Source organism: Rhipicephalus microplus, chromosome 2 (genome assembly GCF_043290135.1).
Source record: "Rhipicephalus microplus isolate Deutch F79 chromosome 2, USDA_Rmic, whole genome shotgun sequence".
Classification (NCBI taxonomy): Eukaryota; Metazoa; Arthropoda; class Arachnida; order Ixodida; family Ixodidae; genus Rhipicephalus; species Rhipicephalus microplus.
The window spans coordinates 275,185,662-275,210,054 of NC_134701.1; the positions used below are offsets into that span (position 1 = coordinate 275,185,662).

At 47.7% G+C, this 24,393-nt stretch overlaps 1 protein-coding gene across 3 annotated transcripts in view; it reads right to left on the reverse strand.

Annotated features, from left to right (window-relative positions):
* The window catches only part of LOC119179018 (uncharacterized), a 137,099-nt gene that overhangs the window by 100,639 nt on the left and 12,067 nt on the right, over window positions 1-24,393 (reverse strand). For 2 of the 3 annotated variants that reach the window (XM_075882022.1, XM_075882020.1), the window contains exons 5-7: window positions 22,224-22,280; window positions 20,609-20,689; window positions 19,114-19,245 (exon numbers count right to left, since the gene is read on the reverse strand). In XM_075882022.1, coding sequence (XP_075738137.1) covers window positions 19,114-19,245; window positions 20,609-20,689; window positions 22,224-22,280 — 270 coding nt within the window. The remainder of the gene's footprint in view (window positions 1-19,113; window positions 19,246-20,608; window positions 20,690-22,223; window positions 22,281-24,393) is intronic. The other variant, XM_075882021.1, reaches the window with a different exon arrangement.

Genomic DNA, 24,393 nt, shown 5'->3' on the forward strand with positions numbered 1-24,393 from the left:
CTCGGCGGCCAAACGCCTTCGGCGTTTGGCCGCAGCTGAAGCAGCCACGTGAGCGCAATTTTTGCCTTCCTAACGAATGAGAAAGCGGCCGAATGGCAGCGGCATGTTCTTATATAGCATCAGGTTTCGCACATTGGCACACCTTAGAAGAAAATCTCGAAGGTGAAAAGAAACTAGACACCACAGCGATGTCAATACATAGAATGTTCAGCTCATCTAGAATGCGACGTATACCCTAAAGCTTATAGGCGCGCCCGCCCCTCGACGAACCACGCCATAAAGCAAAAAGCTCAGTGCAGGTAAGTCAATGAATGTTCTGCGTGGGCCATGGGGGCCTCCATATATGGGGCCCTTGCTCTTTCGAAATTGTGCTGTCACTCGTCACAAATGCGTGCCGCAATCCTCTTAATTTAGCAACGCCATCGTTCGTAGAGGCGAAAACGAAATGGAGGAGTACAAAAACAACGTAACATATAAAAAAAGTATCACCAGCTCTTTAGCAATTACAGGAATATTTCGCATGAAGTAAGTGTTTCAAGTGTGCATCTTACGCCAGACGATGGTTTTGATTATCGGTCCTGAAGAGACGAAAGAGTGTACCACACAATAAATGTACTAATAAACGAATTAATTAATTATCCGAAATAGGGAGAAAACGACAGAAGCGAAATGGTCTCCAACTGATTCCACATTCCGCTGCTAAATCACATTCTGAGAACGTAGAATCGGAGCAGATAATTCTATAGACTGACCAGCCCGCCGTGCACGGTGGTCCGGTGGTTCTGACCAGCAGGTCGAGGGATCGAACTCCTGCCACGGCAACCGCATTTTCGATGTAGGCGACGATGTTTTGAGGCCCATATGCTTAGATTTAGGTGCATCTTTAAGAACCCCACATGCAGGTGGTGAAACTTGTGGAACCCTCCTCTATCCATATTATGGTTTTAGAACGTTAAAGTCCAGCAATTAATATTTATACTTATAAACTGATCCTCTTTCCCAAAATTGCCCGAAAATCAAGTACTTACGCACCGGCACACTGCTTTGTGAATGCAAAATATTTCGACGAGTAGACGTTACCATATGACAAATCTGGAGTGGAAAAGTCCCCTTCCAAACACTGATTGAACACACCGCTCCAGCAGCGACAAACGAATCGTCAGATGGTTAACGGGCACTTCCGACGCTTAACGTTGCGCTCATATCGGCACATACACGTCAGAGAATCGAAATGAGCTAACGAAAATGGCGATCTGCCAAATCTGACGGGCGCTGGAAGCCACGCCGCTTATACATCACCGCTCTGAAACGCAGGTGCTATAGAGCGACACCACCACCGATCAAAGAGGGCGCCGCTGATCGACCACGACGCCCCGCCTACAAGTCGCTGTTATAGCATGCCCGGAACACCACGGAAAGCCGGCTTCGGCCGATCCCTTTTTACGCTTAAAAAATAACCTGTCCGATGGACGTGACGGCTGTGACGGGACTTTTTCACTCAACGCGAGCGGCGCAAAGCGCTTCCTGCATTGCAGTGTCGGACGCTGACGGAAGACCGGCGCCAATTTGACGCCTCATAATTCGATCGATTCGCTTGATCCGGTCGCTCGCAACCTTCAACACGCGAGGGATGTCCATGGGACCTGACAACAACTTCGAAGCGCGAGGGATGTCAATGGGATGTCAATGGGATGTCAATGGGATGTCAATGGGATGTAAATAGCGCTCTTGTTCGTCTCGCAGCTTGCATAGGGAGTACGGGGCGTGCTCGCCACGTCACTGGGTCGGGTAGGACAGTTCTTGTACGTTGGTTCGCTAAGAAGGAGTTAATAGTTGTAACGCTTGTGCAAATAAAAAAGAAAGAAAGCGAGAAAGAAAGAAAGAGAAAAGGAAAGAAAGACCTCTGTCACTGTGGTCAACGACAGCCAATGTCCAACAGAACAGATTCAAGACGATGAAGACGAAAAGCAATTACGTAGACGCACAAAGAACTCCTCTGTAGCAATTCGCATTCATCCGCATGCGCGCGTTGCACCCTATAGTAGCAATAACGCCAACTCGACGTGCTTCGGAGAAAAGTACGCGCACAACGGTGCACATAAATGTAAGTCAGACACGCCAACGTTCGACTGGTCACACATACAGACAGTTCACATAAACCTAACAACGTACAACACGACAGAAGCGACAAGACCTATACAAGTCGCTTTCCCATCAACCAGCTGGGACCCGGAAGTTTCTCACAACGCGCGCTGTCCCATATGCCCTTTGGATTACGTCGGTGGGAGAGGAGAGACTGCGATTGTACGATAATCCTTCGAACACGCTTCCTGCAAGCTCAACAACGGAGACGTTTCCCTTCGAACTGTTACGGTGACGGGGCTAAGTGTAACCAGGTTTACCAATACTCGAAGACGTTGCACTGTACAAACGATTTCGTTTATCGGGGACGAAGAGACGCAAACCAATGCGAGAAGAGCTCGTCCGAATTCCGGAACCGCGATGGACGTTCCGATAGTACGCGCGTTCGGTAAAACAAAGAAACAGGTTTCAGGCAAGCTTGAATAGGCATCTTTTTCTATATATATATAAAAATGAGCCTCTCCTCCAACATAGTAATTTGAGAGTTACCTCTTTATCATGTTTCCTCCTATATTCGCCGACGTGATTGATTGATATACGGGGTTTAACGTCCCAAAACCACGATATGATTATGAGAGACGCCGTAGTGGAGGGCTCCGGAAATTTCGACCACCTGGGGGCTCTTTAACGTACACCCAAATATGAGCACACGGGCCTACAACATTTCCGCCTCCATCGGAAATGCAGCCGGGATGCGAAGCCACGACCTGCGAATCAGCAGCCGAGTACCTTAGCCACTAGACTACCGCGGCGGGGCTATTCGCCGACGTGGATTGCGTCCTTAACCTTTCTTCATCTCCTTCATTCCATCCACCTTAAAAAAGAAAGTCGCCTTTGCTATACCAAACAACCACTTGTGATACAGCTCTTAGCAGCGAACAACCAAAAGGGGACAAAGAGAAGGTGCCAGAGGCGAAGCGTTTCAAAAGAAGGCAACGGACGGAAGTTAGCACTCTCGCTGTCTTCTCTCGTCCGTCCCTTCTTGGTTGCAGCGTTGCTATAGGAATTGTAATCATTATGTACCAACACGGCCAACTGAACTGTGTACGCTTTTCTGAACGCCCATTTATATTACACAGACACACATGTTAATGTGGTCTATACAACCACGTATGTATGTATGTATGTATGTATGTATGTATGTATGTATGTATGTATGTATGTATGTATGTATGTATGTATGTACGTACGTACGTACGTACGTACGTACGTACGTGTAGTGTCACACTACATTTTGTGTGAACCGAATCAAAACGCTCGCAACAACCTAATTCAAATGAGCAGCGAGAAAACAGTATTCAGTATGCAGGAAACGATGATGTTTTCACATTACGAAAAAAATAAATCAACTCCCAAGTGCAGCACTTACTCGGTTATAGCGCGAAAACAACAACAAAAAACACGCCCCAAGCTTCCGTTGTCCAGAACGAAGGATCATGAAATGATTCTGCGGGAATTCTGCGAAAAACGAAAAAGAAGTAACCTTGCGAATTAGAAGCAAACATGAGTAGACGTCATGGTAGTTAAAAAACAGAAACGTCTGTGGATCAAAACGAATCCCACCCACAATATGTTTATTTCAAAAACATATTCGGCACACAAAATTATTGGGAAACAAACGCAACGGCGGCCCCCTAACGGCGATTCGCCCGATAAATGACACATCGAACGATCTACGTGTAAAAACGGCGGTTCCAAACAATCGGCTTTGTACTAGCTGGATAGACGGTTGCGACGTACATTGAACACAGCGAGTTGAATAACCGCGTTTTAAGTTTCAATGAACGGCCGAGTCCGTTTTCTTTTATGGATTTTCTTTGTGCGTGTATTAATGAATTTCGGTTAAGAGTACTTACTATTCATACGTTGCAGCTCTTAAAGCCAAGTGGCACTGGTTCTTCAACCCCACCATGGTCGAGGTATCAGCCTGCAGCTGAACGCTGAAAACGATGCACCCCCCCCCCCACACACAAACACACACTTTACTCTTTATACAATTTACATTACTTACTGCACGCCATATAGTTAAGTTCAGGCACTGCCGTAAAAAAAAAAAACTAAGGCGAACATTGACGTCGAAGTTGCAGAATTGAATTGAAGATCCAGAATATATATACAAATACATTTTCACTCCATTGCAGAGTAAGAAAGTAATTCATTTGATTGATATGTGTGGTTCAACGTCCCAAAACCACCACGATTGTGAGAGACGCCGTAGTGATGGGCTCCGGATATTTCGACCACCAGGGGTTCTTTAGCGTGCACCCAAATCTGAGCACACGGGCCTATAGCATTTCCGCCTCCATCGGAAATGCAGCCGCCGCAGCTGGGATTCGATCCCGCGACCTGCGGGTCGGCAGCCCAGCTGCCCATTGCAGTACCTTATGGTCACTAGACCACCACGGCGGGGCCAGAGTAAGAAAGATAAACTGCAGAGTAAGAGAGTAGTTTCAGATGTTGGTTTTTGCCGAGACGGGTTGAACGCGGCATTGTATTGGCTTTCTCTCACATATGTCCAGATCAAAGAAGAAAATGCCCCGTTTCTTTTTCTTTTTTTTTTCTATCCCCGAATCCCCGGTTAGACTGGCAGCGAATGCATGTTCCGAGAAGAAGAAGAATGCCACGAGAAACCACCGCCACGGCGCCAACGGTGCCGCTATACCAGCGCCTTGCGGGAGCCGTCCACAGAGGCTATCGCGTTAAACGTGCACCCCTCCTCCCCCTTCAACCACCCTCTGCGCGATCGAGCATCTTCAGCAGCAGCCACTTGCAGAAAAACGAGGCCAATTGGGGTCAACCGATCACGCAGAGCGGCAATCGTGGGGAACAGCGAATCGACAAGGGGCCCGACGCGGCGATCGTCGATCCGGCACGAAGTGGCCTTCTGCCGCCCGCCTCCCGCATGCAGCTCGCGTCGTCAAACACCGCAGTAACTCACTCTCAGCTTCTCCCCCGTACTTTTCCAGCGCCTCGTGCCGACCGAACGCGCAACCTCAAAGGAGGGAGCCAACGCTCGCGGTCTGCATGTATACGTCTAGTTCCGCAATACTGCCCGGCGCAACCTTATATACACCCTCTCGAAGCAGAAATGGGCAGGTCGAAGTTCAAATCCATCGACCCTTATGCGCGATGCGCACTTTCCTTCGAAACTTTCGCGCGGCTTAGCGGAACAGGGTCAGAACGGCTAGATGGTCGACTAGAGGAGGAGGAGGAGGAGGAGGAGGAGGAGGAGGAGGAGAAAGAGCTGCTTTAACAAAAAGGGCAAGTGTGGAGGGGCAGCAGAGGATATTACGTCAGAAGTGGAAATATGAAGGGATTCAAATTAGAGTGGGGGGGGGGGGGGGGTCCAAGACTACCTTGGCACTGAGAGCAAACTTGCCCTTCCTGGAGCTTGGTGATGAGCAATGTATGCGCATATACATACCCTTCTTTCTCTATGTTTCTCTCTCTCTCTCTTGCACACAAGCTGCTTCCATGTGTTTTTGCACCTCTCCCTCTTGAACAAAAGCGTGACACTAAGCAGCAAGTACATGTACACTATACTACGCAAATATGTATCACTGACACGCACACTGAGAGATACGACGTATTTTTGCATGACATATATTGACAGAAAGTGTTTCGTTATCAGGCTATTCATAGAGGGACTAGCAGACTAGGCGACTTGTCCAACAGATTCTAGTATTAATTTTCTTTAATGTCCACACTTGCACTTTCGGTGAGTTAGAACGACCTAACATATCTGAGTCAAGAAAAAATTTCTACAAGCACTCTCACTCCGTTGAGCAAACAATCCCCCACCCCACCCCCCTTATCTGTGATGGTGCCCCATTTTCTTAAACTGTCGGCCATTTACTCATCATGTGGCAGAAGAACGCACTTATATTACATAGGGCCTTGCCCGCACTGGATATTCCTGGGAGTAACTATATTAGGCACCCGCGAAGTTCAGCGGTCGAAATCACCGGTTAACTACCTCGCCAGACACAGAGAACAAAACGACAGAGCAGTCCAAAGACGATGCACAAGCGCTGGGTCGAAACCTGCCACAGTCAGAGCAAACGCGCACCCACACGAGATCAAGAAAGTGTACACACACACACACACACACACACACACACACACACACACACACACACACACACACACACACACACACACACACACACACACACACACACACACACACACATATATATATATATATATATAAGCGAATTGCACACGATGGGCCGGCCCATTGTCGCTAAACGGGTCAGCCGAATTAAAAACGTCCCACCGTCCAGAGCCTGACCTGCCCCCTGCGCTTCCCCGCGGCGCCTAAAATTACGCGTGGACCCGCAAATGAGAGCGCCGCACGCAAGTGGCGGCCCCTGGGAGAGAAAACGCCGATCGAGAAACGACTTAATTCGGCGAGTTGAACGACCTTCCACGAATGCCCGCAAACCGCTTCCTCGTGTAGTGCAGCGCGCTTCAATGCTTCGTTGACCCGAAGCAACGCCAAGCAGCGCTGCACCACGTTTAACTATACGCAACGGACACTCAGAAAAAGAATAATAGTAATAACAAAAAGGGTAGCGTTAGCGCCAACGTCTGTGTCTCGAGTAAGAAACTATATGCCGGATGGATGGATGAATGAATGGATATGGCTGTACCCTTTAGATCGGGCGGTGGCTAGCGCCACCAAGCCGTAATACTTAGTGAACCCAAAACTATATTTATTTTTTTCCCTTAAAAAGTGAGTTTAAGGATTCGTAATTTGCAGTGAAGCGTTTAATTTTCACTCGTGCCTTGACTTTAGCCACCAATCAGATAACCTCCTTCTAGTTAAGTCTACTTGCTTAAAGAGTCATTACTGCTTAGGTTGCGCCGCACTGTAGGTATTTCGCGTACTTTACTATCCTTTAGGCCGGTTTCGAACAAGTGCCCAAATTTTATCAATAGACGTGCCGGTGCAGTGCGTGGGCTTTCTGCCAATAGAAGGCACCAGGAACATGGGATCGATCGCAAAAGCGCACGCGGTAAAATGTGACGTAGGCGCATATTATTTTTCTCTCTCCCTCTTAACGCGTCCGTACACACAGGTCTAACAGAGCGTAAACAGGCAGCATTTCAAGGCTGGTAAAGGGCGTCGTCCTTGTCGGTAACTCGCGGTATCAGTTTATAAAAATTAAAACAAGAAGAAAAGGACTGCATTATTACCGCAAACAAGTGCGTTCGAGCCACGTCTTTTTTTCTTCGTCATTTTCTTGTTCCAGTATACATCCCAAATCTGAAAAACTCTGCTTGAAAGGTACCGAAATTAACCCCGTTTTGTGGCTCGAAATGAACAAGACTTTCCTTTCGCTACGCAGATAGTCTCTCTCGTGAAATGGAGGCGGTTGTAATGCAGTGGCAAAAACACGACCGCAGACCTTTAAATAGTGAACCGTTAAAGAGGGCGTTTGCCAAGAAGGTCTGGCACGAACCCGATTATCGTTATCACGTACAGAACCAACGTTGAGGTACACCGACAGCCCTCGCAATTTTGACTGCTATAAATGCTGTTACAAACATCACACCAGGCAGCAGCAGTGCAATTAAGGCACCGGAGACGTGGCAACAGCCCGTCTACGTAAAAGTGCACAGACAGTCGAGGCGTGCGGCGTGACAATGCACAATGAACAGGACTATGCCCAATGAACTACCACCGAGAGACAGTTCCCTGAATATTCGCCAAAATAAAAATAAAGAGGCGAAAGTGGAGAGCGCAAACAAGGGTCAGTAAAACTAGGGGGAGCAAAAAGCGCCGTCACATGACCGTGCTTTCCCTGTCACCTTCGTTATCCCCCCCCCCCCCCCCTGCATTCCTGTCATCAAATTATTTCTGCAAGATGTGTACGAACTATATGTTCCATCCAGAGCTTAGAGTTTCCTAATATACACTAGAGGGAACTCTGGCGCTAGTGCCTATGGAAGCTTCAACGCACAGCGCTTCAGCGAGCATGGGAATGATGGGTAGTACACACATTTGTCTAATATTCGTACTTCTGGCCTGTTTTTGGCTCCGTGTGTGTTCGTGTGGCTTGGAGCTATTTTCTTACGAAACAAGTATCAGCAAATGTTCAGCGGTTGCGCTTCACCATTTTATTTTTGTAGGCTTACTTTCCGAATCGGCTCACAAAGTTCAAAAGGGTTCGTTCTTTCTTTCAAAACAAAACCAAAACACAGCAATAAACGAAGCCGCAAGTACGATTCGCCGCCCGCAAGTACGAAGACTAGGCAAATGTATGTGCTACCCATTATTCCCATGGTCACTGGACGATCGCAGCACCAGAGTGCCCTCTAGTTAATTTTGGGAAACTCTATGATACAAAGGACAGAAGAGCGCCAGCCGACTGCCTCCGCTACTATAAAAAAAAAAAAAAAAACTCAGTGTCACTCATGCACTTAGCCACGTTCTCCGAGGACGGGTTTCTTGTCGTTTTGCATTTTTTTATTCTGTTGTCTCAAGAAGTAGCCACACCTGGCAACCCTGCCTCCTTCACAACATCGAAAAAAAAAAAAACCGCCAGCGCTGACCACGGGGTAGGAAGCCGAAGTTCACCATCGAAGACGTTCGGCTACTGTTTTTACGCGACTGGGGCCACCACATCCACCAGGCTCGTGATGGCAGTCCGCAAAGCGCTTTCACAGGTGCACGCTTACGCGCGTCTGCCTTTGAAGTGGAAATTCCTCCGACTTCCAAAGTTGCACCCAACTACACAGTACACTGCTTCGAGATTGGGCCAGGTTGAGTGCGTACGCCGGTTTTCAACGTCTATACGCTTCCGTATACCGACTCCTTATATATGTATTTCTGAAAATCACGGAACTGCGACGTAAACGGACACACACACACAGCGAAGGATCACGCACAAAGGAGGACCAGTAAAGAACACGAAGAAGCTCGAAAGAGAGTGCTCGGTCTGCTGCTGACGATGGGGCGTGTATTTTTGGCTGCGACAGAGAAGGGAAGGTGCGAGGGCGGCACGCTTTTTCTCGTTGAACACAGGTGGAGTGGCCTGCTGTGGAGACGAGGGAACAAGTGCACTAGACGCGGCACATGCACTGCGTCGGCGGCGCTTCGCACTAGATTCGCTGCTTTCGTCTCGGGTGCTCCTCTTCCGCGACTTCGTACAGTTCAGTTCGCGTCCCTCACTACACGATATAGGTCGTATCGTACGCCTCTGCTAGCAGATATATACGACAGATGAAAGAAAAAAAAACCTAGGGAAGTAATACACCGAAGGTTTCTGTACTATCATAAGGGTTACCAAATCACTCATCTGGCGCTGGGTGTACCGGTGAGTTTGAAAAGAAAGGCGGACAGCGCGGCGCGTTCTCTTGTTCGACCTTGCTGGCAATAAGAAGATGCCAGATCGGCTCTTAATTATATCATAAATAACTGTTGCACTTAATTATCATCCTGGCTAAAGCCGTCTGAAATGAAGTGTGACACAGCAAAGAATGCAAACACTGCACCGTTCGCGATTCTTTCGATCACCACAGTACGCTGTGGCTGCAAGTGGGCTTCCCCGCCCAAAAGGAGAAGTGGGCTCCCCGGTACAAACACTCCGATTGCGGAGAAGCCAGCTTTGACGGAGGCGTTCAACTAAACATACACTTGCTTCAACGAGTGCGTGCTCACACTGCCGCAGCGTGGGCGTTATGCATATTTATTTATTTATTCAAAATACCTTACAGACCCAACAGGCAATTGTGTAAGGGGAGCATAAAAGAATTACATACACGAATTCGTACAATTTCCTGCGGCCTTTTCATATGCGGCCTTTAATAATAATAATAATAATAATAATAATAATAATAATAATAATAATAATAATAATAATAATAATAATGTATTCTTTGGTTTGCATACTGAATGCACACAAGCTCCCGTCATTAAGTTAATTCAGTCCCTCCACGAAGCCTGACTAGACGAAAGACAACGTGCACCACCCCGGACTATATATACGGTTTCATGAAGGGCTAGAAATGCGCTGTTGCGATCAGTAGTCTGAATGAATGAAGTCGCGAGCTTTTATTTATTTTTTTCGAAAATGCCATGCAGGCTGTGTACAAGGGCAAGTCGACAGGCACCTACGCCAACTTAACCGCGTATCGAGAATAAATTACGAGTACGTTCTGGCAGGTAAGTTGAAGGAAAACCATTTACTCCTCAAGGCGCGGCGAACTATTGCTCGGTTTACGCGCGCGACGACCACGTCGCGTGTGGCGAGTCGAACCGAGCGTCCTTCCGCCGCGAAACCGTGACATCCCGCGGTCAGTGGAGTGATGAAAACCGTGACTTCCCGCGGTCAGTGGAGTGATGAAAAAGCGGAACGGCGTCTCGGCCGTGGTTCCGCTTTGAAGGACACGCCGTGACCAGCGCCGCCGCGCGCATCCGGTCACAAGCGCATCGCGGGCACGTACACGCCGCTTGAAAGCGCGTCGAAAACGCCTCCCGGCCCGCTAGTGGAACGGCAGCTCAGTTACGGTATACTATGCCGTACGTATAGAACGCGGGAACATGTGCGCCGTGCGAACGTTAATGTCCGTCGTTTACGTCACACGTAGGTACGCCCGATTCTCGTCAGGTATAAGCTACCCGAGATGGCTTTAGCGTTACTCAAAACCTAAGGCACCAGTCCTCGCTACACAGAGGCACTGGCGAATTTGGGGGCTCACCCCTCTCCCCTTCACGCGATTTTTTTCCCCCAATATCGCACCGGGCGCGTTCGTGCACGCATGAACATACACAAAGGAAGGATGAAGCCCCATCGAAAGAAAAGGGGTAAAAAAAAGTTTGGCTAGACCTTTGCACGGAGCTGCACAGTAATCTTGACAACTCTAATTATATATACGAATGTTCGTTAAGAGTAATATCCCACAAAGACACGAGCCAAGAATATCGACACTGGATGGTCACAGACGTTCCCCGGGTGTTCTTGATGGGTTTACTCTGAAGACAGGTTGAAGCTGCACCACCTCGGAACGCACCGTGTAAGTGAATAATAATTTACCGCAACTCGTCACAATAGAACTGAGGTCAAACGCAGTTTCTATAGGCCGCAAGTCTTGTCGACAAACCACGTTCGATTGAGAGAACACAGAACCCTGCAAGACAACGCGTAGGCAGACGAAGGAGAAGGGCAAACCAGCCGCGGTTGTCTAACGGATACGCTGCTCGACCGCTGGCCCGAAGGTCGCGGGACCGAATCTCGAAATGCTAGAGCTCCTTGTACGTGCATGTTAAAGAACCCGGTGGGGGTCGAAATTATCGGAACTCTCCACTACGACGGAGTCTTTCATAATCACACATATATAACGCGAATCTTACACGACGCGGCTTAGGAACTGCGCTGCAAGTGTCGGTGGAAATACAGAGCGATACCCCCGGGGTGAATTATACACGGGCGGTCAATACAAAAGAGACCACGACAAGGAGAAACCCCTTGCAGCTTGACCAACCTGCTAAACTTGCTGCACTTGTCTAACAAAATAACGAAAACAACAACAAAAAAAGATCGCAGCGCATCCGTGACAAGAAGGAAATAAACGAGCCAGCGTCTACTGAGGACTAACAAGCGAGGCCCTTCTTTTACCGCGACCGCGAGTCAAGGATTAGGACGAGGCTCATTTGGTATTTAAATGGGGCCCGCACGGACCTGGTCGGGTCATATGCGCGCTCAATTAGCGGGACCACTGAAGCGAAGCGTCATCCGTATGGTGCATCAACAGCGGCGGGGAAGACGGCGCATGTGCTTCTGCGCGTAATGTTACGTACCCACGCGGAATAAGGCGCTACAAGCGTGTGGCCTGCGGCGGTGGCGGAAGCGCGGAGCCCCGACAGGCAGTCGACAATGGCGACGACCGCGAAACACTTAGTATCGGACCCCGATCGGTCGTTGCATCGCTTCCGGTGAGCACGCGGACGACGATTTAAGAAACGACGCCTCTCGCCAGTGGCGCTGCTTTTGAGCACGGATAAATAGATAGACGCGGTATGCAAATTCACCGCGAGTGCCTTAGATCACTGACAAAATACTCCGAGCAGAGAGAGGCCGGAAACTCGCGGCTCCCATCTATTAAGCGGGGGCGGAGGACAATGAAGATATCGCACGACCTCCGTGGCAATGGGAAGAACGAAAAACTATCGTAACGAACAGAAAAGAAAGAAAAAATAAAGGCTAATGAAGGAGGCAGTACATCGCAGTCGCACCACAAGCGCTAATTAATCGACAAACTAAGTCATGCAGACTGAATATTTGTTCACTAGGGCGAGTGTGAACAACAAAACTGTTTCAGGAGGAGTTGACCCGAAAGTCAACTCCATGAGGAGCAGGTGCAGCCAGATCGTCGACAATCTAGAAGGACAGCAGCCCAGCACGTTGCTGTATTTTTTTTATTCGGCACACAGTAAATGCGGATGCTTTGGTTTAAACGGCACAATACTCTACTCTATGAATGAGTCTACAGCGCATCAAACAAACAAACGTATAAAATGATGATGATGATGATGATTAAAGGCCTCCCCTTTGAATCGGGGTGACGGCATGCGCCATCTAGCCTACCTTAATAGTTCGAGTTTAAATTCTGTCCCTCAACTCGGATGTCTTTTTAAGTTTGCCCAGCCGCTACTCTTGGCTGGGATGTTATTTTATCGACTTCTCTGCTTTTCCTCCACCAATACTCCAGCCGCTGCTTAGTAATACCTACTGCTGACCAGTTAATGCTCCCATCAACCGCGAAGCCCAGCGCCTCAGGAAGTGTGACCTTCCCCCCATTTCTATCCGGCTGAATCTTTTGACATTCCATGACTATGTGGTCGATTGTTTCTTTATTTATGCCACATCCAACACATGTCTCTATCTGTGACGAATATTTGCTCCTGTAAGTTAGAGTTCTCAAGCAGCCAGCCCGCGCCTCAAAGAGCAACGCACTACCTTTATTGTTGTCATAAAAGTTCTCTTTCCGGATCTCTTGTTTGCTTGCCTTGTAGATTCCCAGCGATCCCTTCTTTTCCATCCTCTCTTTCCACATGAGCGTCTCTGTTTCCCTCACTTGCTTTTTAACTGGCCCCCTTTGCTTATTTGCCGCGGTCAAGTTATATTTAGTCGCCAGCTTTCGCGTCCTCTTCCGCCATTTGGTGTCCACACTTTTCAGGTACAAGTATCTGTGCACTCTGGCTGCCCAGTTCTTCTCAAGTCGCTCCTCAAACCGTATTTTACTTTGTGCTTCCCTCGCCTCAAATGAAGCCCAACCCATATCGCCTTGTACAGCCTCGTTTGTAGTCTTACTGTGAGCTCCCAGAGCTAACCTGCCGACTGCCTTTTGGTTAACCTCCAGCCCCGACAGGATATCTGACTTTAAGCATAATACGGCATTAGAGAACGTGAGCGCCGGCACCATTACCCCTTTCCAGATGCCTCGTACTACCTCGTACGAACGAACGCGAGCCTCGCGCCACCTGGCGGTCACATTGAGAAGCACGGCATCGCATCGACTCCGAGCGGTGGCGCCCTCCATCGCGAGCTGTGCGAGACGTTGCAGCGCCACATTTAAAACCGGATCGCCGCTATAGCCCTTCTTCCCCTTCGTGCTTCTCGAGGACCACCCCTTGTTCCCTCGTTAGAAAAGTGGGTCGCCGGCGGCAGCACCCTTTTGAACAGACCGCGCCGTCGTCTCCACGGTACGGCACGGGCGTCACACCAGAAATGCGCAACCCGCCATTGGCTGGCAAGGTCCACGAGTCCAAGTGTGTTGCATTAAACCCAGCGCGCACTCATTACCGGGTCCACGAATGGGCACGGACGGGCTTTGCCCACGCAGTCGTGTGCACGCTGCGAACGATTTTAATTCGCTCAACTTCTGCGCGCGCGCATGCTTATCGGCAAAGCAACGAAGGGGGCGCTCTAGAGCAATTAAACTCCCCGACGTTGCTCGTTGCAAATATACGTGGACGGGGCCAATCACGATGTCCTCGTCCTCATTTGGCGGGTCATGACTATCGGCTGTGCATGCCTACGCTCCAAACGTCCGCCGTCTAACCCCGTCCATCATCGGCATGCGAGGCTCTGTTGTTTCATCCGCGTACCATGCAGGGTTGCCAAGACGAACTCACGTGAACGAGGGCATTGTGGTTTTCCAGCGACAACCGAGATATATGGTACAGACTACGCTCACCAAACAGCAATGTGTGAATATTTTAGGGACTGTACTTTGTTTCCATCGTGACGTCACCGAAATGAGCGGACGCATCTGGCTGGTGTGTTTGCAAAAGTAAATTGACAATTGATGGGGCATTAAGACCTGTGTTCACAAATGCTCCTCGACTCGAAACTCCACCTCAAGGAATCCTTGAGACTCTTCGCGTCGCAGATATATCAACGCGAAACAGAGATCGAGTTTCAAGACGGGGATCGTTTCTGAATACGAGCCTAAGGCCCGTATTCACAAACCAACCTCGACCTTACCTCGAGTTTTCCTCATCGGTTTCAAGCCGTTATTGTGCTTGCTGGACAAAGTAGGCTAGTGTACATGAACCAATCTCGTTGGTATATTTCACCCTGTTACCATTTCTGTGCCCTTATAACGCTAGTAGAGAGTATACCAACTTGAGGAAAACGTGAGGAAAGGCCAAGGTTGGTTTGTGAATACGGGCCTAAGTTTCGAAATCCCGCTATGATTATGGGAGACACCGTAGTCGAATGTTCCTGGAATGTCGACCACCTGTAGGTGTTTTTTTTTCTTATTTCTCTCTTTTTTTCGCGCACCTAAATCCCAGTACGGGGGCCTCTATAGAACTTCGCGCCTCCAACAAAATGCGACCGCATCAGAAGTGGACAAGACATATACGTAAGCTGTCAAAGACGACTGTACACACTCATTAATGCGGTTGACCACAGTTTTAAAGATATTCGCCTCGTATTGCTTTTTCGCCCAATTAGAGGAGTCTTCCAGCTTGCGCGGCGGCCCCACGAGCCAATCAGATCGGCTAAATAACGGTTTGGACACGCAACTTTCACGCGAGCAACAGAAACCACAAATGGCCGAGTTCCCACGGAGGCTTCTTCTTCCTCGCTGTAACGACCCAGCTGGGCAAACGAGCAGCTTCGTGGACAGCACTTTCGGATCCACCCCGCGAAACGCACACCACTTAAGTCGTGCCCGGGATATATAGAACAATCGACGACGTGAAAGCGGGGTAAATGAGAGCGCCCGGGTAGTCCGCAGCAGCTTTTGACTCAAGGCTCCCTTCTGGACGCACCACCGGGGGGGGGGGGGGGGGGAGTCGTCGACCGAAAGCGAGGACAAGAGTGGCGATGTGGGCTTGTTGGTGAAACATTTGAAAGAAATTTATGTAGCGCTCTGTCTTCTCAGTCTGTTCTTTCCTGTGTTCGTTTTTTCGCCTCACGCTACATAAACTTCTTTCAAATGTTTCGAAAGCGAGGGGCGTGGGTATAGACAGGTCGCACGTCGCACCCTTCCAAAACGTAAACGATACCTCTCGCACACACGAAACGCATTTCGCGCGCTTCATCGTTACAATCTCGCCGAAAGGCCACGCGTATCCAAGAGGCAACCAACACCCCCTCCGTTGCACCACTTTTTTTTTTTTTAATTGCACGGAAGGCGCAAAAGACGAGCCAGATCGACACGCACGCAGAACACACTTATATATTCGAAGATGTACCGGGGCATAAAGATAAAAATAAAAAAACGGGGCCTTTGAGGAGGGATAATTCATGTAGTGGCCTAGAATGCGCAGCTCTTTCTCTCGGAGAATTAGGAAAATGAGCGCGTTCGCTCAACCGCGGTCCTCCGCGTGCACGATTCCGAAGTTGGTCGGACCGTCGTCCGGTTTCACGACGTTCCAGTGCTTCGGCCGATGGTCACTCTTCAACCAGCGCTGTATAGGCCTTGTCTCCTAGAAGATAAGACTATATACCGCGGCATTTTTACTTCTTTTTCACTCTCACGCGATGTGGGCGAGTGGCGCCATCTAGGATTGTAAACGAACGCTGCTGCAGCGCTAACAGCCAAAAGCGCGTAACGGTGGTACGCAGATGGGACTCGTACCGACGAGAAATCTTCCCGCGTATGCGTTGGGTGTTTTTATGACGAAAGTGTAAATTCGACATTGTTGCACACGAAATCGAAACCCGTTCGCGCAACGACGGCCCGAGCTGGCCGCGCCAAGAAAGTGACAACCGTCCCATCTCCCCCTGACGCTAGCAAGTGGGCGATGGGGCCGTATTGGACCTGGGGCCTCAAACACGCCGACTGGCCCGCACATGGATGCTTTTTGTCCCATGGCTTGTTGATTTCCCGAATAAGTATGTTTCTGAGCTACACAAACGTATCGGTCTGAAGCATTTTAGTGGGGAAGAGGAGGTACCGATGCGGTCACCGTGTCTTGAAACATTTCAGTGCGAACAAGAACTCGGTATTTCAGAATCAGTGGCTAAATTTCAGCCATTCAGCAGGTCAGCATCGATTTCTCGAAACACGCTGTCAAGTTCCCTCCCGAGACGATCCACGTACAGGCCTTCTTTCAACTGACTAAAAACGCGTTCTTGGTCTAGTTGGTGCACGGTCTGACAAGTATTTGGAGGCACAAAGAAACGAGGCCAAGGAGAGGCAGTAGTCACATGGCACCAGTCATTTTTGAACTGGTATAGCGCATTACGGGGAAGAAGAAACGGCCGAGCAGACCGACACAAGAGGACAGAGCGCTAACTTCCAACTGAGCTTTATTGTCAAATTGCATGAATTTGACAATAAAGCTCAGTTGGAAGTTAGCGCTCTGTCCTCTTGTGTCGGTCTGCTCGGCCGTTTCTTGTTCCCCGTAATGCGCTATACCAGTTCAAGTACGACGAACCAACTCGCCCAATCTTCAACACTCGTGGACCAGTCATTTCCTGTTCCCGTTTTCATGAGCCTCCAAATTATTGTCAGCAATGTTAACTGACATTTCGCTTAACCCAAACTCGCTCGATGCTATTCTTCTTGACTGTTCCGGCCCTTGCAGGAGACCGAATCGCGTGAATGCGGCCCGCTAGAAGAGGCGAGTTTTGGGGGACTCCGATTTAGACCATACAGCTAGCGGCCACCCCCGCCTTTCTTCTCCACGTCACATCAGCGTTAAGGTCTCAATAATTCCTTCCAACCAGCCGGCCGGCCCAAAAGTTCGTCGCCCTCGTCTTGCACGTAACAACCGCCGTGTTGCGCGCCACTCGGCCAACTAGAATCAAGGGGGGGCCGGCCTGTCCGAAGCCGCCACCGCCGCCGAGAAGACGGAACGAGCGCAGCAGCTCCCGCCCCAGCCCGACGTTACGCGCGGTCATTACACGGGCCAACGCGTCTCGCACAGCGCGCGCTCATCGCGAAAACCCCCCATCGTCGTCGTCGTCGTGCGACGGGAATAACCGCGAAAAAATGGGGCCGGCCCCGCGGCGCGCATCGTCATCGTCATCATCATCGCCTCGTACGAGGAGGATGCTGCGTTACTTCCAGAGCAAGAGACCGGCTGCCGGTGGCGGATTGAAACGACGAAAAGCTCCCAAGTTCGAATGCGGGCGTAAATGCAAATGGGCTGCGATTCCTGGCCAAGCCCAGCGCTCGATCGGGGACGCAGCGTGTACCCACAGGTTCTCAAGGTGGGAACGGCGGTCACGAGCCGAGAGGGCGAAAAGGCCAGAAGAGAGCCAGTCACAGACTCATTGTGCTAATGTTGCATAAGGCCTTGCCATAAGTAAACCAGAAATTGGAGTACGAACGTGCTTTAGAATCGTATGTCAAGTGATAGCAAACAATAAGGGGGGGGGGGGGGGGAAGGCTGAATTTAGGACAGACCACCACGGTGGTCCAACCACAGAGGTCTTTGGGTTAACGCAGACTATTCGGGATATTTCACGGCACGACCAGGAAGCCCAATGCACATCGGGACTACATTGTGAATGAGATGGACACCGCAGGAGTGGAATAATAAATAAGTACCTTATTTACACTTGGTTTTATAATAGGATATCAATATTAATGATTCGGGTAAACACCATCAAATGTAAAGACAAAGCACATGGAAGCACAGAACATCATGCAGGTCGGAACCTATTTTCTGTGCCAAATGTCTTTCTCTTTATTTGTGTAGCCCCATAAGCGTGCATAGGGTTTCCTTTCGCGAGGGGGGGGGGGGGGGGGGGCAAAGGTTTGTCGCAGTGCCCCCTTTCCCTATCATGTCAATACATGGGGCTGAATTTGCGCCCCCCCCCCCCGCTATTGCCCCCCTCCCCATGCGCACTCCTGGGTGTGGCAAAAACCTGTATTATAAATTCCGAGAACATCGCAAGTTTCAACATAGCATACACAGAATGAAGAGAAGCTGGGAACTGTTCCAAAATTCTGCTCTTTGATCAGATGTACCAAGAGGCACAAATGAATTTGCATTACTAATATTGTGAGAGTATGCAATGCTGCTCGGACTTGGTTGAAGAAATGCAGGATTGTGGTGTTCAGTAAACATACCATCCAAATGACTTCACAGAAATAATTATGGGCATCTTCTGGCCGCTATCATATTAGAGTAAGGCTTCAAAATGAATGGAGTAATGAAACTAGCAAGATTTAAAATTGCACCATTGTGCAGTGTACGTATCCATAGATCACCTAAACAATATTTTCATGTAACAATAGAATATCCTGCTACACCAACTCACATAAAAAACTAAAGAGAAATTAATGAAGAAAGATATCTTCTCCATAATCACCAAATACTAATGTGAAGCGTGCCATAAATGAAAACCATGCTTCACGAACATACAAAAGCTAGGCATCATACACACACACAGCATGCAACATTCCTTCTGCACAAAGCATACATTATAAGAAGTAGATCATGCAAAGCCCTGCTTCTCTTGCATAAATGCAATATATGTGACCTGCACTGACCTTGACGCCGTGATGCAGGGCTGCAGGGCAGGGGGCTAAAGTGCACCGTTTTGGGCATGCAAGGCAATTTCGGCTGCACTTGCAAGCTCCGCCTTGCCAAAGCGGGACGGCTCATGCTAGACCCGTCCAACTCTGGGCCAGTTGGGCCGAATGGAAGGTGTACGAGAGTGGGTAGGGGGTGCGGGTTAGGGAGGGAGGGGGTGAACTCTGGTTAGTTCGGTTAGTGCAAACTACTACACTCTAGAGGCGGTGCTGCCCCAACTGAAGATGCGACCTAAGCTTTCTCTCAACAAGCATGCACATGTTTACAGCACAGCTTGCAAGGTTAGCTTACTCAACTTTTAAATTACCTCAATAAAAAAATAGTGCTAAAAAAATCCTATATACTGTGGTTGTGTTTTAGCAGCATAACAAGGCTACAGCAGCCGACATACAAAGCAGGATGTGCAAGTGACCTGAACTATTGCATTCCAAATGCACACAGACTACAGCTATCTTGCTTTATGGGGCTATGATGTGCACATCTAAATTCGCTGGTCGGCGGCCACATTAGGCGTCTAAGCCAGTCAGCAACAACGACGAAGTTATATTCTCGAGTCTGTAAGCAATTAACATTTTGTGTAATTGCCAGAGAGACTAATAAACGGTGAAGTGCACACAACTGAAACAAGCAGCACTACAAACACATAACACGTATTCTAATATAGCCTTACATATAGGGTTACACAGAGTTATTGTGTTAGTGAAACCAGTGTCAATTAACAAATTTCATTGCCATGCAACCAGGATGGGGACATATAACAATACATGCATGCCTTCTAAGAAGTTAAATTTTTTCATTGACAGTGTGCAGATAACGAGCAGTCTTTGACGTGCAGATTTACTCTGAATCAGACTGGCAGGTACTCCATTCCGTAGATGTCGAACAAAATGCACACACTGTAAACATTGACCTCCAGATAAAGTTTCAATGCAAATAAGCGTGCGACTTAGCAGGGAGCCATTTACTATGCTGAGGTCCTTCATCAGTGCAATGTTCGAAATATAATAAACTTTTCTGAATTTCCTAGCAGCTTATCCAAATCTACACGAGTAAGAAGCTTCGTAACATGTGAAGTAGAAAATTATATGCATCATAACTCACTGAAATTTACAAAAGTGTGTCACATGCGAGGCATTGTGTACAGCCAAGAACATCTTTTAGCCAGCAGCCACTAAACAAAAGATTAAATACACAGGGCACCACAAAGAAAACCAAGTTAACTAGCAGGGTGACAAATAAAATTAGGAAAAATTAACGAACAACCCAGCCTACAGCAAGCAGCATAACACACATTCAGTTGCAGCCTTGCGACACACTTTGTGTCCAGTGCTGTCTCACCAAGGGCCTCTCTTGCAAACTTGTTGGTGAGCATCGGGTTCTGCACTGGTGAGACTTTCCGCGTAAAAGAAACTAACCTCTTCTGCTTGATACACAATGACTGCGCTGGCCTACCTTTCGTGGGTGGCCTTGTATTCCATGGCCGTGGGTAGTCTGGCCGCTTTAGAGCGGGCTTGGTCTTGCGCTCTGAGAGGGCTGAAAGCACGATACGCGGGTCGTAAGACGGGCAAAGGCTTGGTGGATTAGAAAGAGATGCGAACAAATGCTAGGGACATTACAAGTGTGATGGGAAAGGATGGTGTATGAGCACCGCACTAAGGGACACAAGGATAACAGTATGAAATGCAGATTGGGCACAGTGGGTGACACGCTAGCAGCTAAATGTGGCAAGTAATTCAAAATAAATAGGTGATAACATATGCGGCAAAAACTGAAGAAAGGGCGGTCTATCAGAGTAACAACTAGAGTGCGTGCCAAGGAAAAGGAAATGCAGATGAAAGTGCAGTTGCCAGAAATGCATCTGATTGATCAGCTGACGAGAATGGAAGATTTGGTGGCACAGAGCAAAAGCAGCTGGAAATCCTAGAGAAAAAATGCAACATGAATGCTGCAGCCACTGCCATCTCCTTTCTGAAGCAGTACTACAATCTAAAATGATGATGATGATTGCAGTTGCAAATGATAAGTCAACTCTAGGTGAAGTGGCCAGAGGTGTACTTATCTGTGTCTACTGACAGTGTTATGTTGTATAGATTAATGTAATGAGTAGTCAACATGGCAAGCATACCTCGATCACAAAAAATGCCGGGAAGTTGCAGAAACAGATACTTTAATAAATGTTTTTTTTTTGCATCCATGCTTTTCAGCTGTCTTCATTTTCAATGCGGTGCAACTGATGGAGCCTGAAGTGTTTATTCACCAGATGTGTTGGTGCATACTAGGCTTATGGTACAGTATCCACTTCTGCTCGCCCTACTAAGTTCAGAATAACTCGCTATGTGCAAGAGTCTGTATTTATTTATTTATTTACACTTATACTTACAGTGCCCTCTGGGGGCATTGTTGTAGGGGGGTTTACAAATTCAAAGTATATTTAAATCAGTGGGGACAAGTTGAATTGCACGGCTTGCAAAAAATAAAAACAAATAAAAAAATACCTAAATCACAGCATACAATATCATTGTGTGACCACATACTCCTTCAAAAGGGAAGGAAACGCTGTGTGGATGTTTCGAGATTGAGTCATTATTACAATTCCCACAAGAACATGCTGACATGACATAAAACGGGACAAGAAGCATGCACACTTTGTTAACGGAATTCTACGGGCATCTCCTGAGGATGACAAAAATGTGTGTTGGTGTGCAGCGGACCATGCCAATTATATAGCTGCACTACAGCACCACAATGTGTAAAATAAAAGTGTTCTCCAACACTGAAAAAAAAAGAAAAAGTGCCGTGCAAAGTCTTCTTGGAATGAGACCAGTGGCTTTCAGGGCAATGACAAATGCAGCAAAAGAAGTCTTTGTTTAAGACAAGAAGGAACGCAAACAGATGAGGACCTCTTAAGAAAAACACAAGATGAGCAAGGTAAACGCTGATCTTGTACTTTTGCAATCCTCATTAGTTCACATGCTCCTCAGAACTAACAGTTTCTAAATTGCTCTCTTTACAAACAAATGGTAGGTTTTTATGCTTCTCACAGCCAAGAGAAAAATAAGCGACTCACCAGACTTGACCGATGCAGCTCCTTTCCCGGAAGAGTGAACTGATGCTGCATCACCACCTAAAGGATAGATTTAAATAAACAGCAGTTTTGCTTGATGCACAGTTACACCTAAACAACAAAATCGAATTGAGAACCATCTGTTCCAGTTGTGTGCGCAAGCAGAATTGCAGTTGAAGGTGTGAAACGAGAGCAGCAATAAAACAAAGAAATTGCTAAAATCTTCACCAATGCATTCGGCGTTCCACGTGAAGAAGTTTTGGTAAATCATGCTGGATAACACTGAGATAATGAAAAATGGTGAATTGCATGGTGGATTAATTTCTTTTCAATATCTGCTGAAGCGTCACATGGACTGTGGGGGATGCCACAGTAAAGAAATATCATTCCCCCCCCCCGCCCCAACTTTTAATTTTTTTTTCATTATTTTGTCCCATAGAAAGGGACACAGAAAATGAATTACCATAAAACGTCCCATAGAAAGGGAATTACCACAGCTGCAAATCGAACTAGCTACCTTGTGCTCACAAGAGACATTGCAGCCACTTAGCCATCACAACGAGTGATTGCTAATTCGGTTTAACGTCTCAAAACCACCATATGATTATGAGAGACACCGTAGTGGAGGGTTCTTGAAATTTCAATCACCTGGGGTTCTTTAACGTTCACCGCCAAATCTGAGCACACGGGCCTACAGAATTTTCACCTCCATTGAAAATGCAGCCGCCGCAGCCGGGATTCGAACCCGCGACCTGCGGGTCAGCAGCCGAGCACCTTAGCCACTAGATCACGGCGGCGGAGCGATCAAAATGATTGAGATGACGAAATCTGTATATGGTATTGTATGTCAGCGCACCAACATCAAGACCTTTTACACGTGATAAATCACATTATTACATATTACATCGTAGAAGTGAGAAAAATATGCAGTATAAACTTTATTATTCAAAATGCAGCTACAAGGCAACCAGAGTCGTGGGTGAGACAGTCATCTACTATTCTACATTTAAATCATGTATTAATGGAATTGACAGAACTGCATCTCATAGTAAAACATCAACCAACAAAAACCATTTTTAAAAGACGTTTCATCAAGTTTGAGTACAAGTTGTCGTGATAGTACACGTAGCCTGGCCTATGAAAATATTTCACTTTAGCTATGCCAAGATGACTCAAACAGATTTCTCATAATGTTACACAGCTTTAGCCCTTTCGGCTGAAACCTACTAGTTATATAGTTATCAAAACTAGTTCATTAAGTTCTCACCTACAAAACTTGTTTTACTGGCAGTAAGCTTCAACAAAAGAACTCATCTACTCCATTCTTATGCACAATTATTGAGCACTACGTATGCGATGACACAGTAAAGGTAGTCTCTCCATCTATTAGCCCACTTTCAAGATTGCATGCAAAGTAATAAAGGAGTAATGATCCAGATTTAAAAAGTTTTTGTACAAATGTTTTATACAATGTTATTTTTTAAATAGTGACATTTAATCAAAAGCGTGGTTCCTCTGGTAAGATGCCATCAGTGGTGGTGGCCGTGATGTGACATAACACATATGGTGACTAGTCCCCGATTACCAAAAATATGTTAAATAACTTTAAGGCTAATGATCTTAGTGAACTCATCAAAACAGAAAAGTTGGAACCAGTTATTTGCAGCAGCTATATCGAGTTTTGGGTACGAAGAAACATGAGGGGGGCACGATGGATTCCCTTATCTCAGAAAACGTGAGACTGAAACTGGGCACAGAAGAGCGTTTGTGGCCACACCGCTCGTGACGGCGTTGCTGCCTGCATCAGCGAACAAAGGGAAATCAACGCTCGGCAGCCTCATTAGCATAGCACAGCTCTCTTCTCAACACAGAGCGGTGCAATGCTGGCTGTACGCCTCTTGGCGATACAAGCAGTAATGTCAGCAGAAGGAGGGAAAGTGCCGCAACCACACGATCTTTCACAACATGCTTTACTTCGTGTTCAGAGACCGGGCAATACGTCGCGATAAAGCACTGCAAGTTACTCCTTATGCAGAAGCTCATATAACTTTTACAAACAGGCAGAAGTTAAGGGGAAGATGAAAGATTAAAAGATGAAAATTCCCCGAACATAGGGTGTCACTGGAGCTAAGGTTTTCACAAGTGGGCTTTTCTTTTTGAGGGCTTCAGTCTC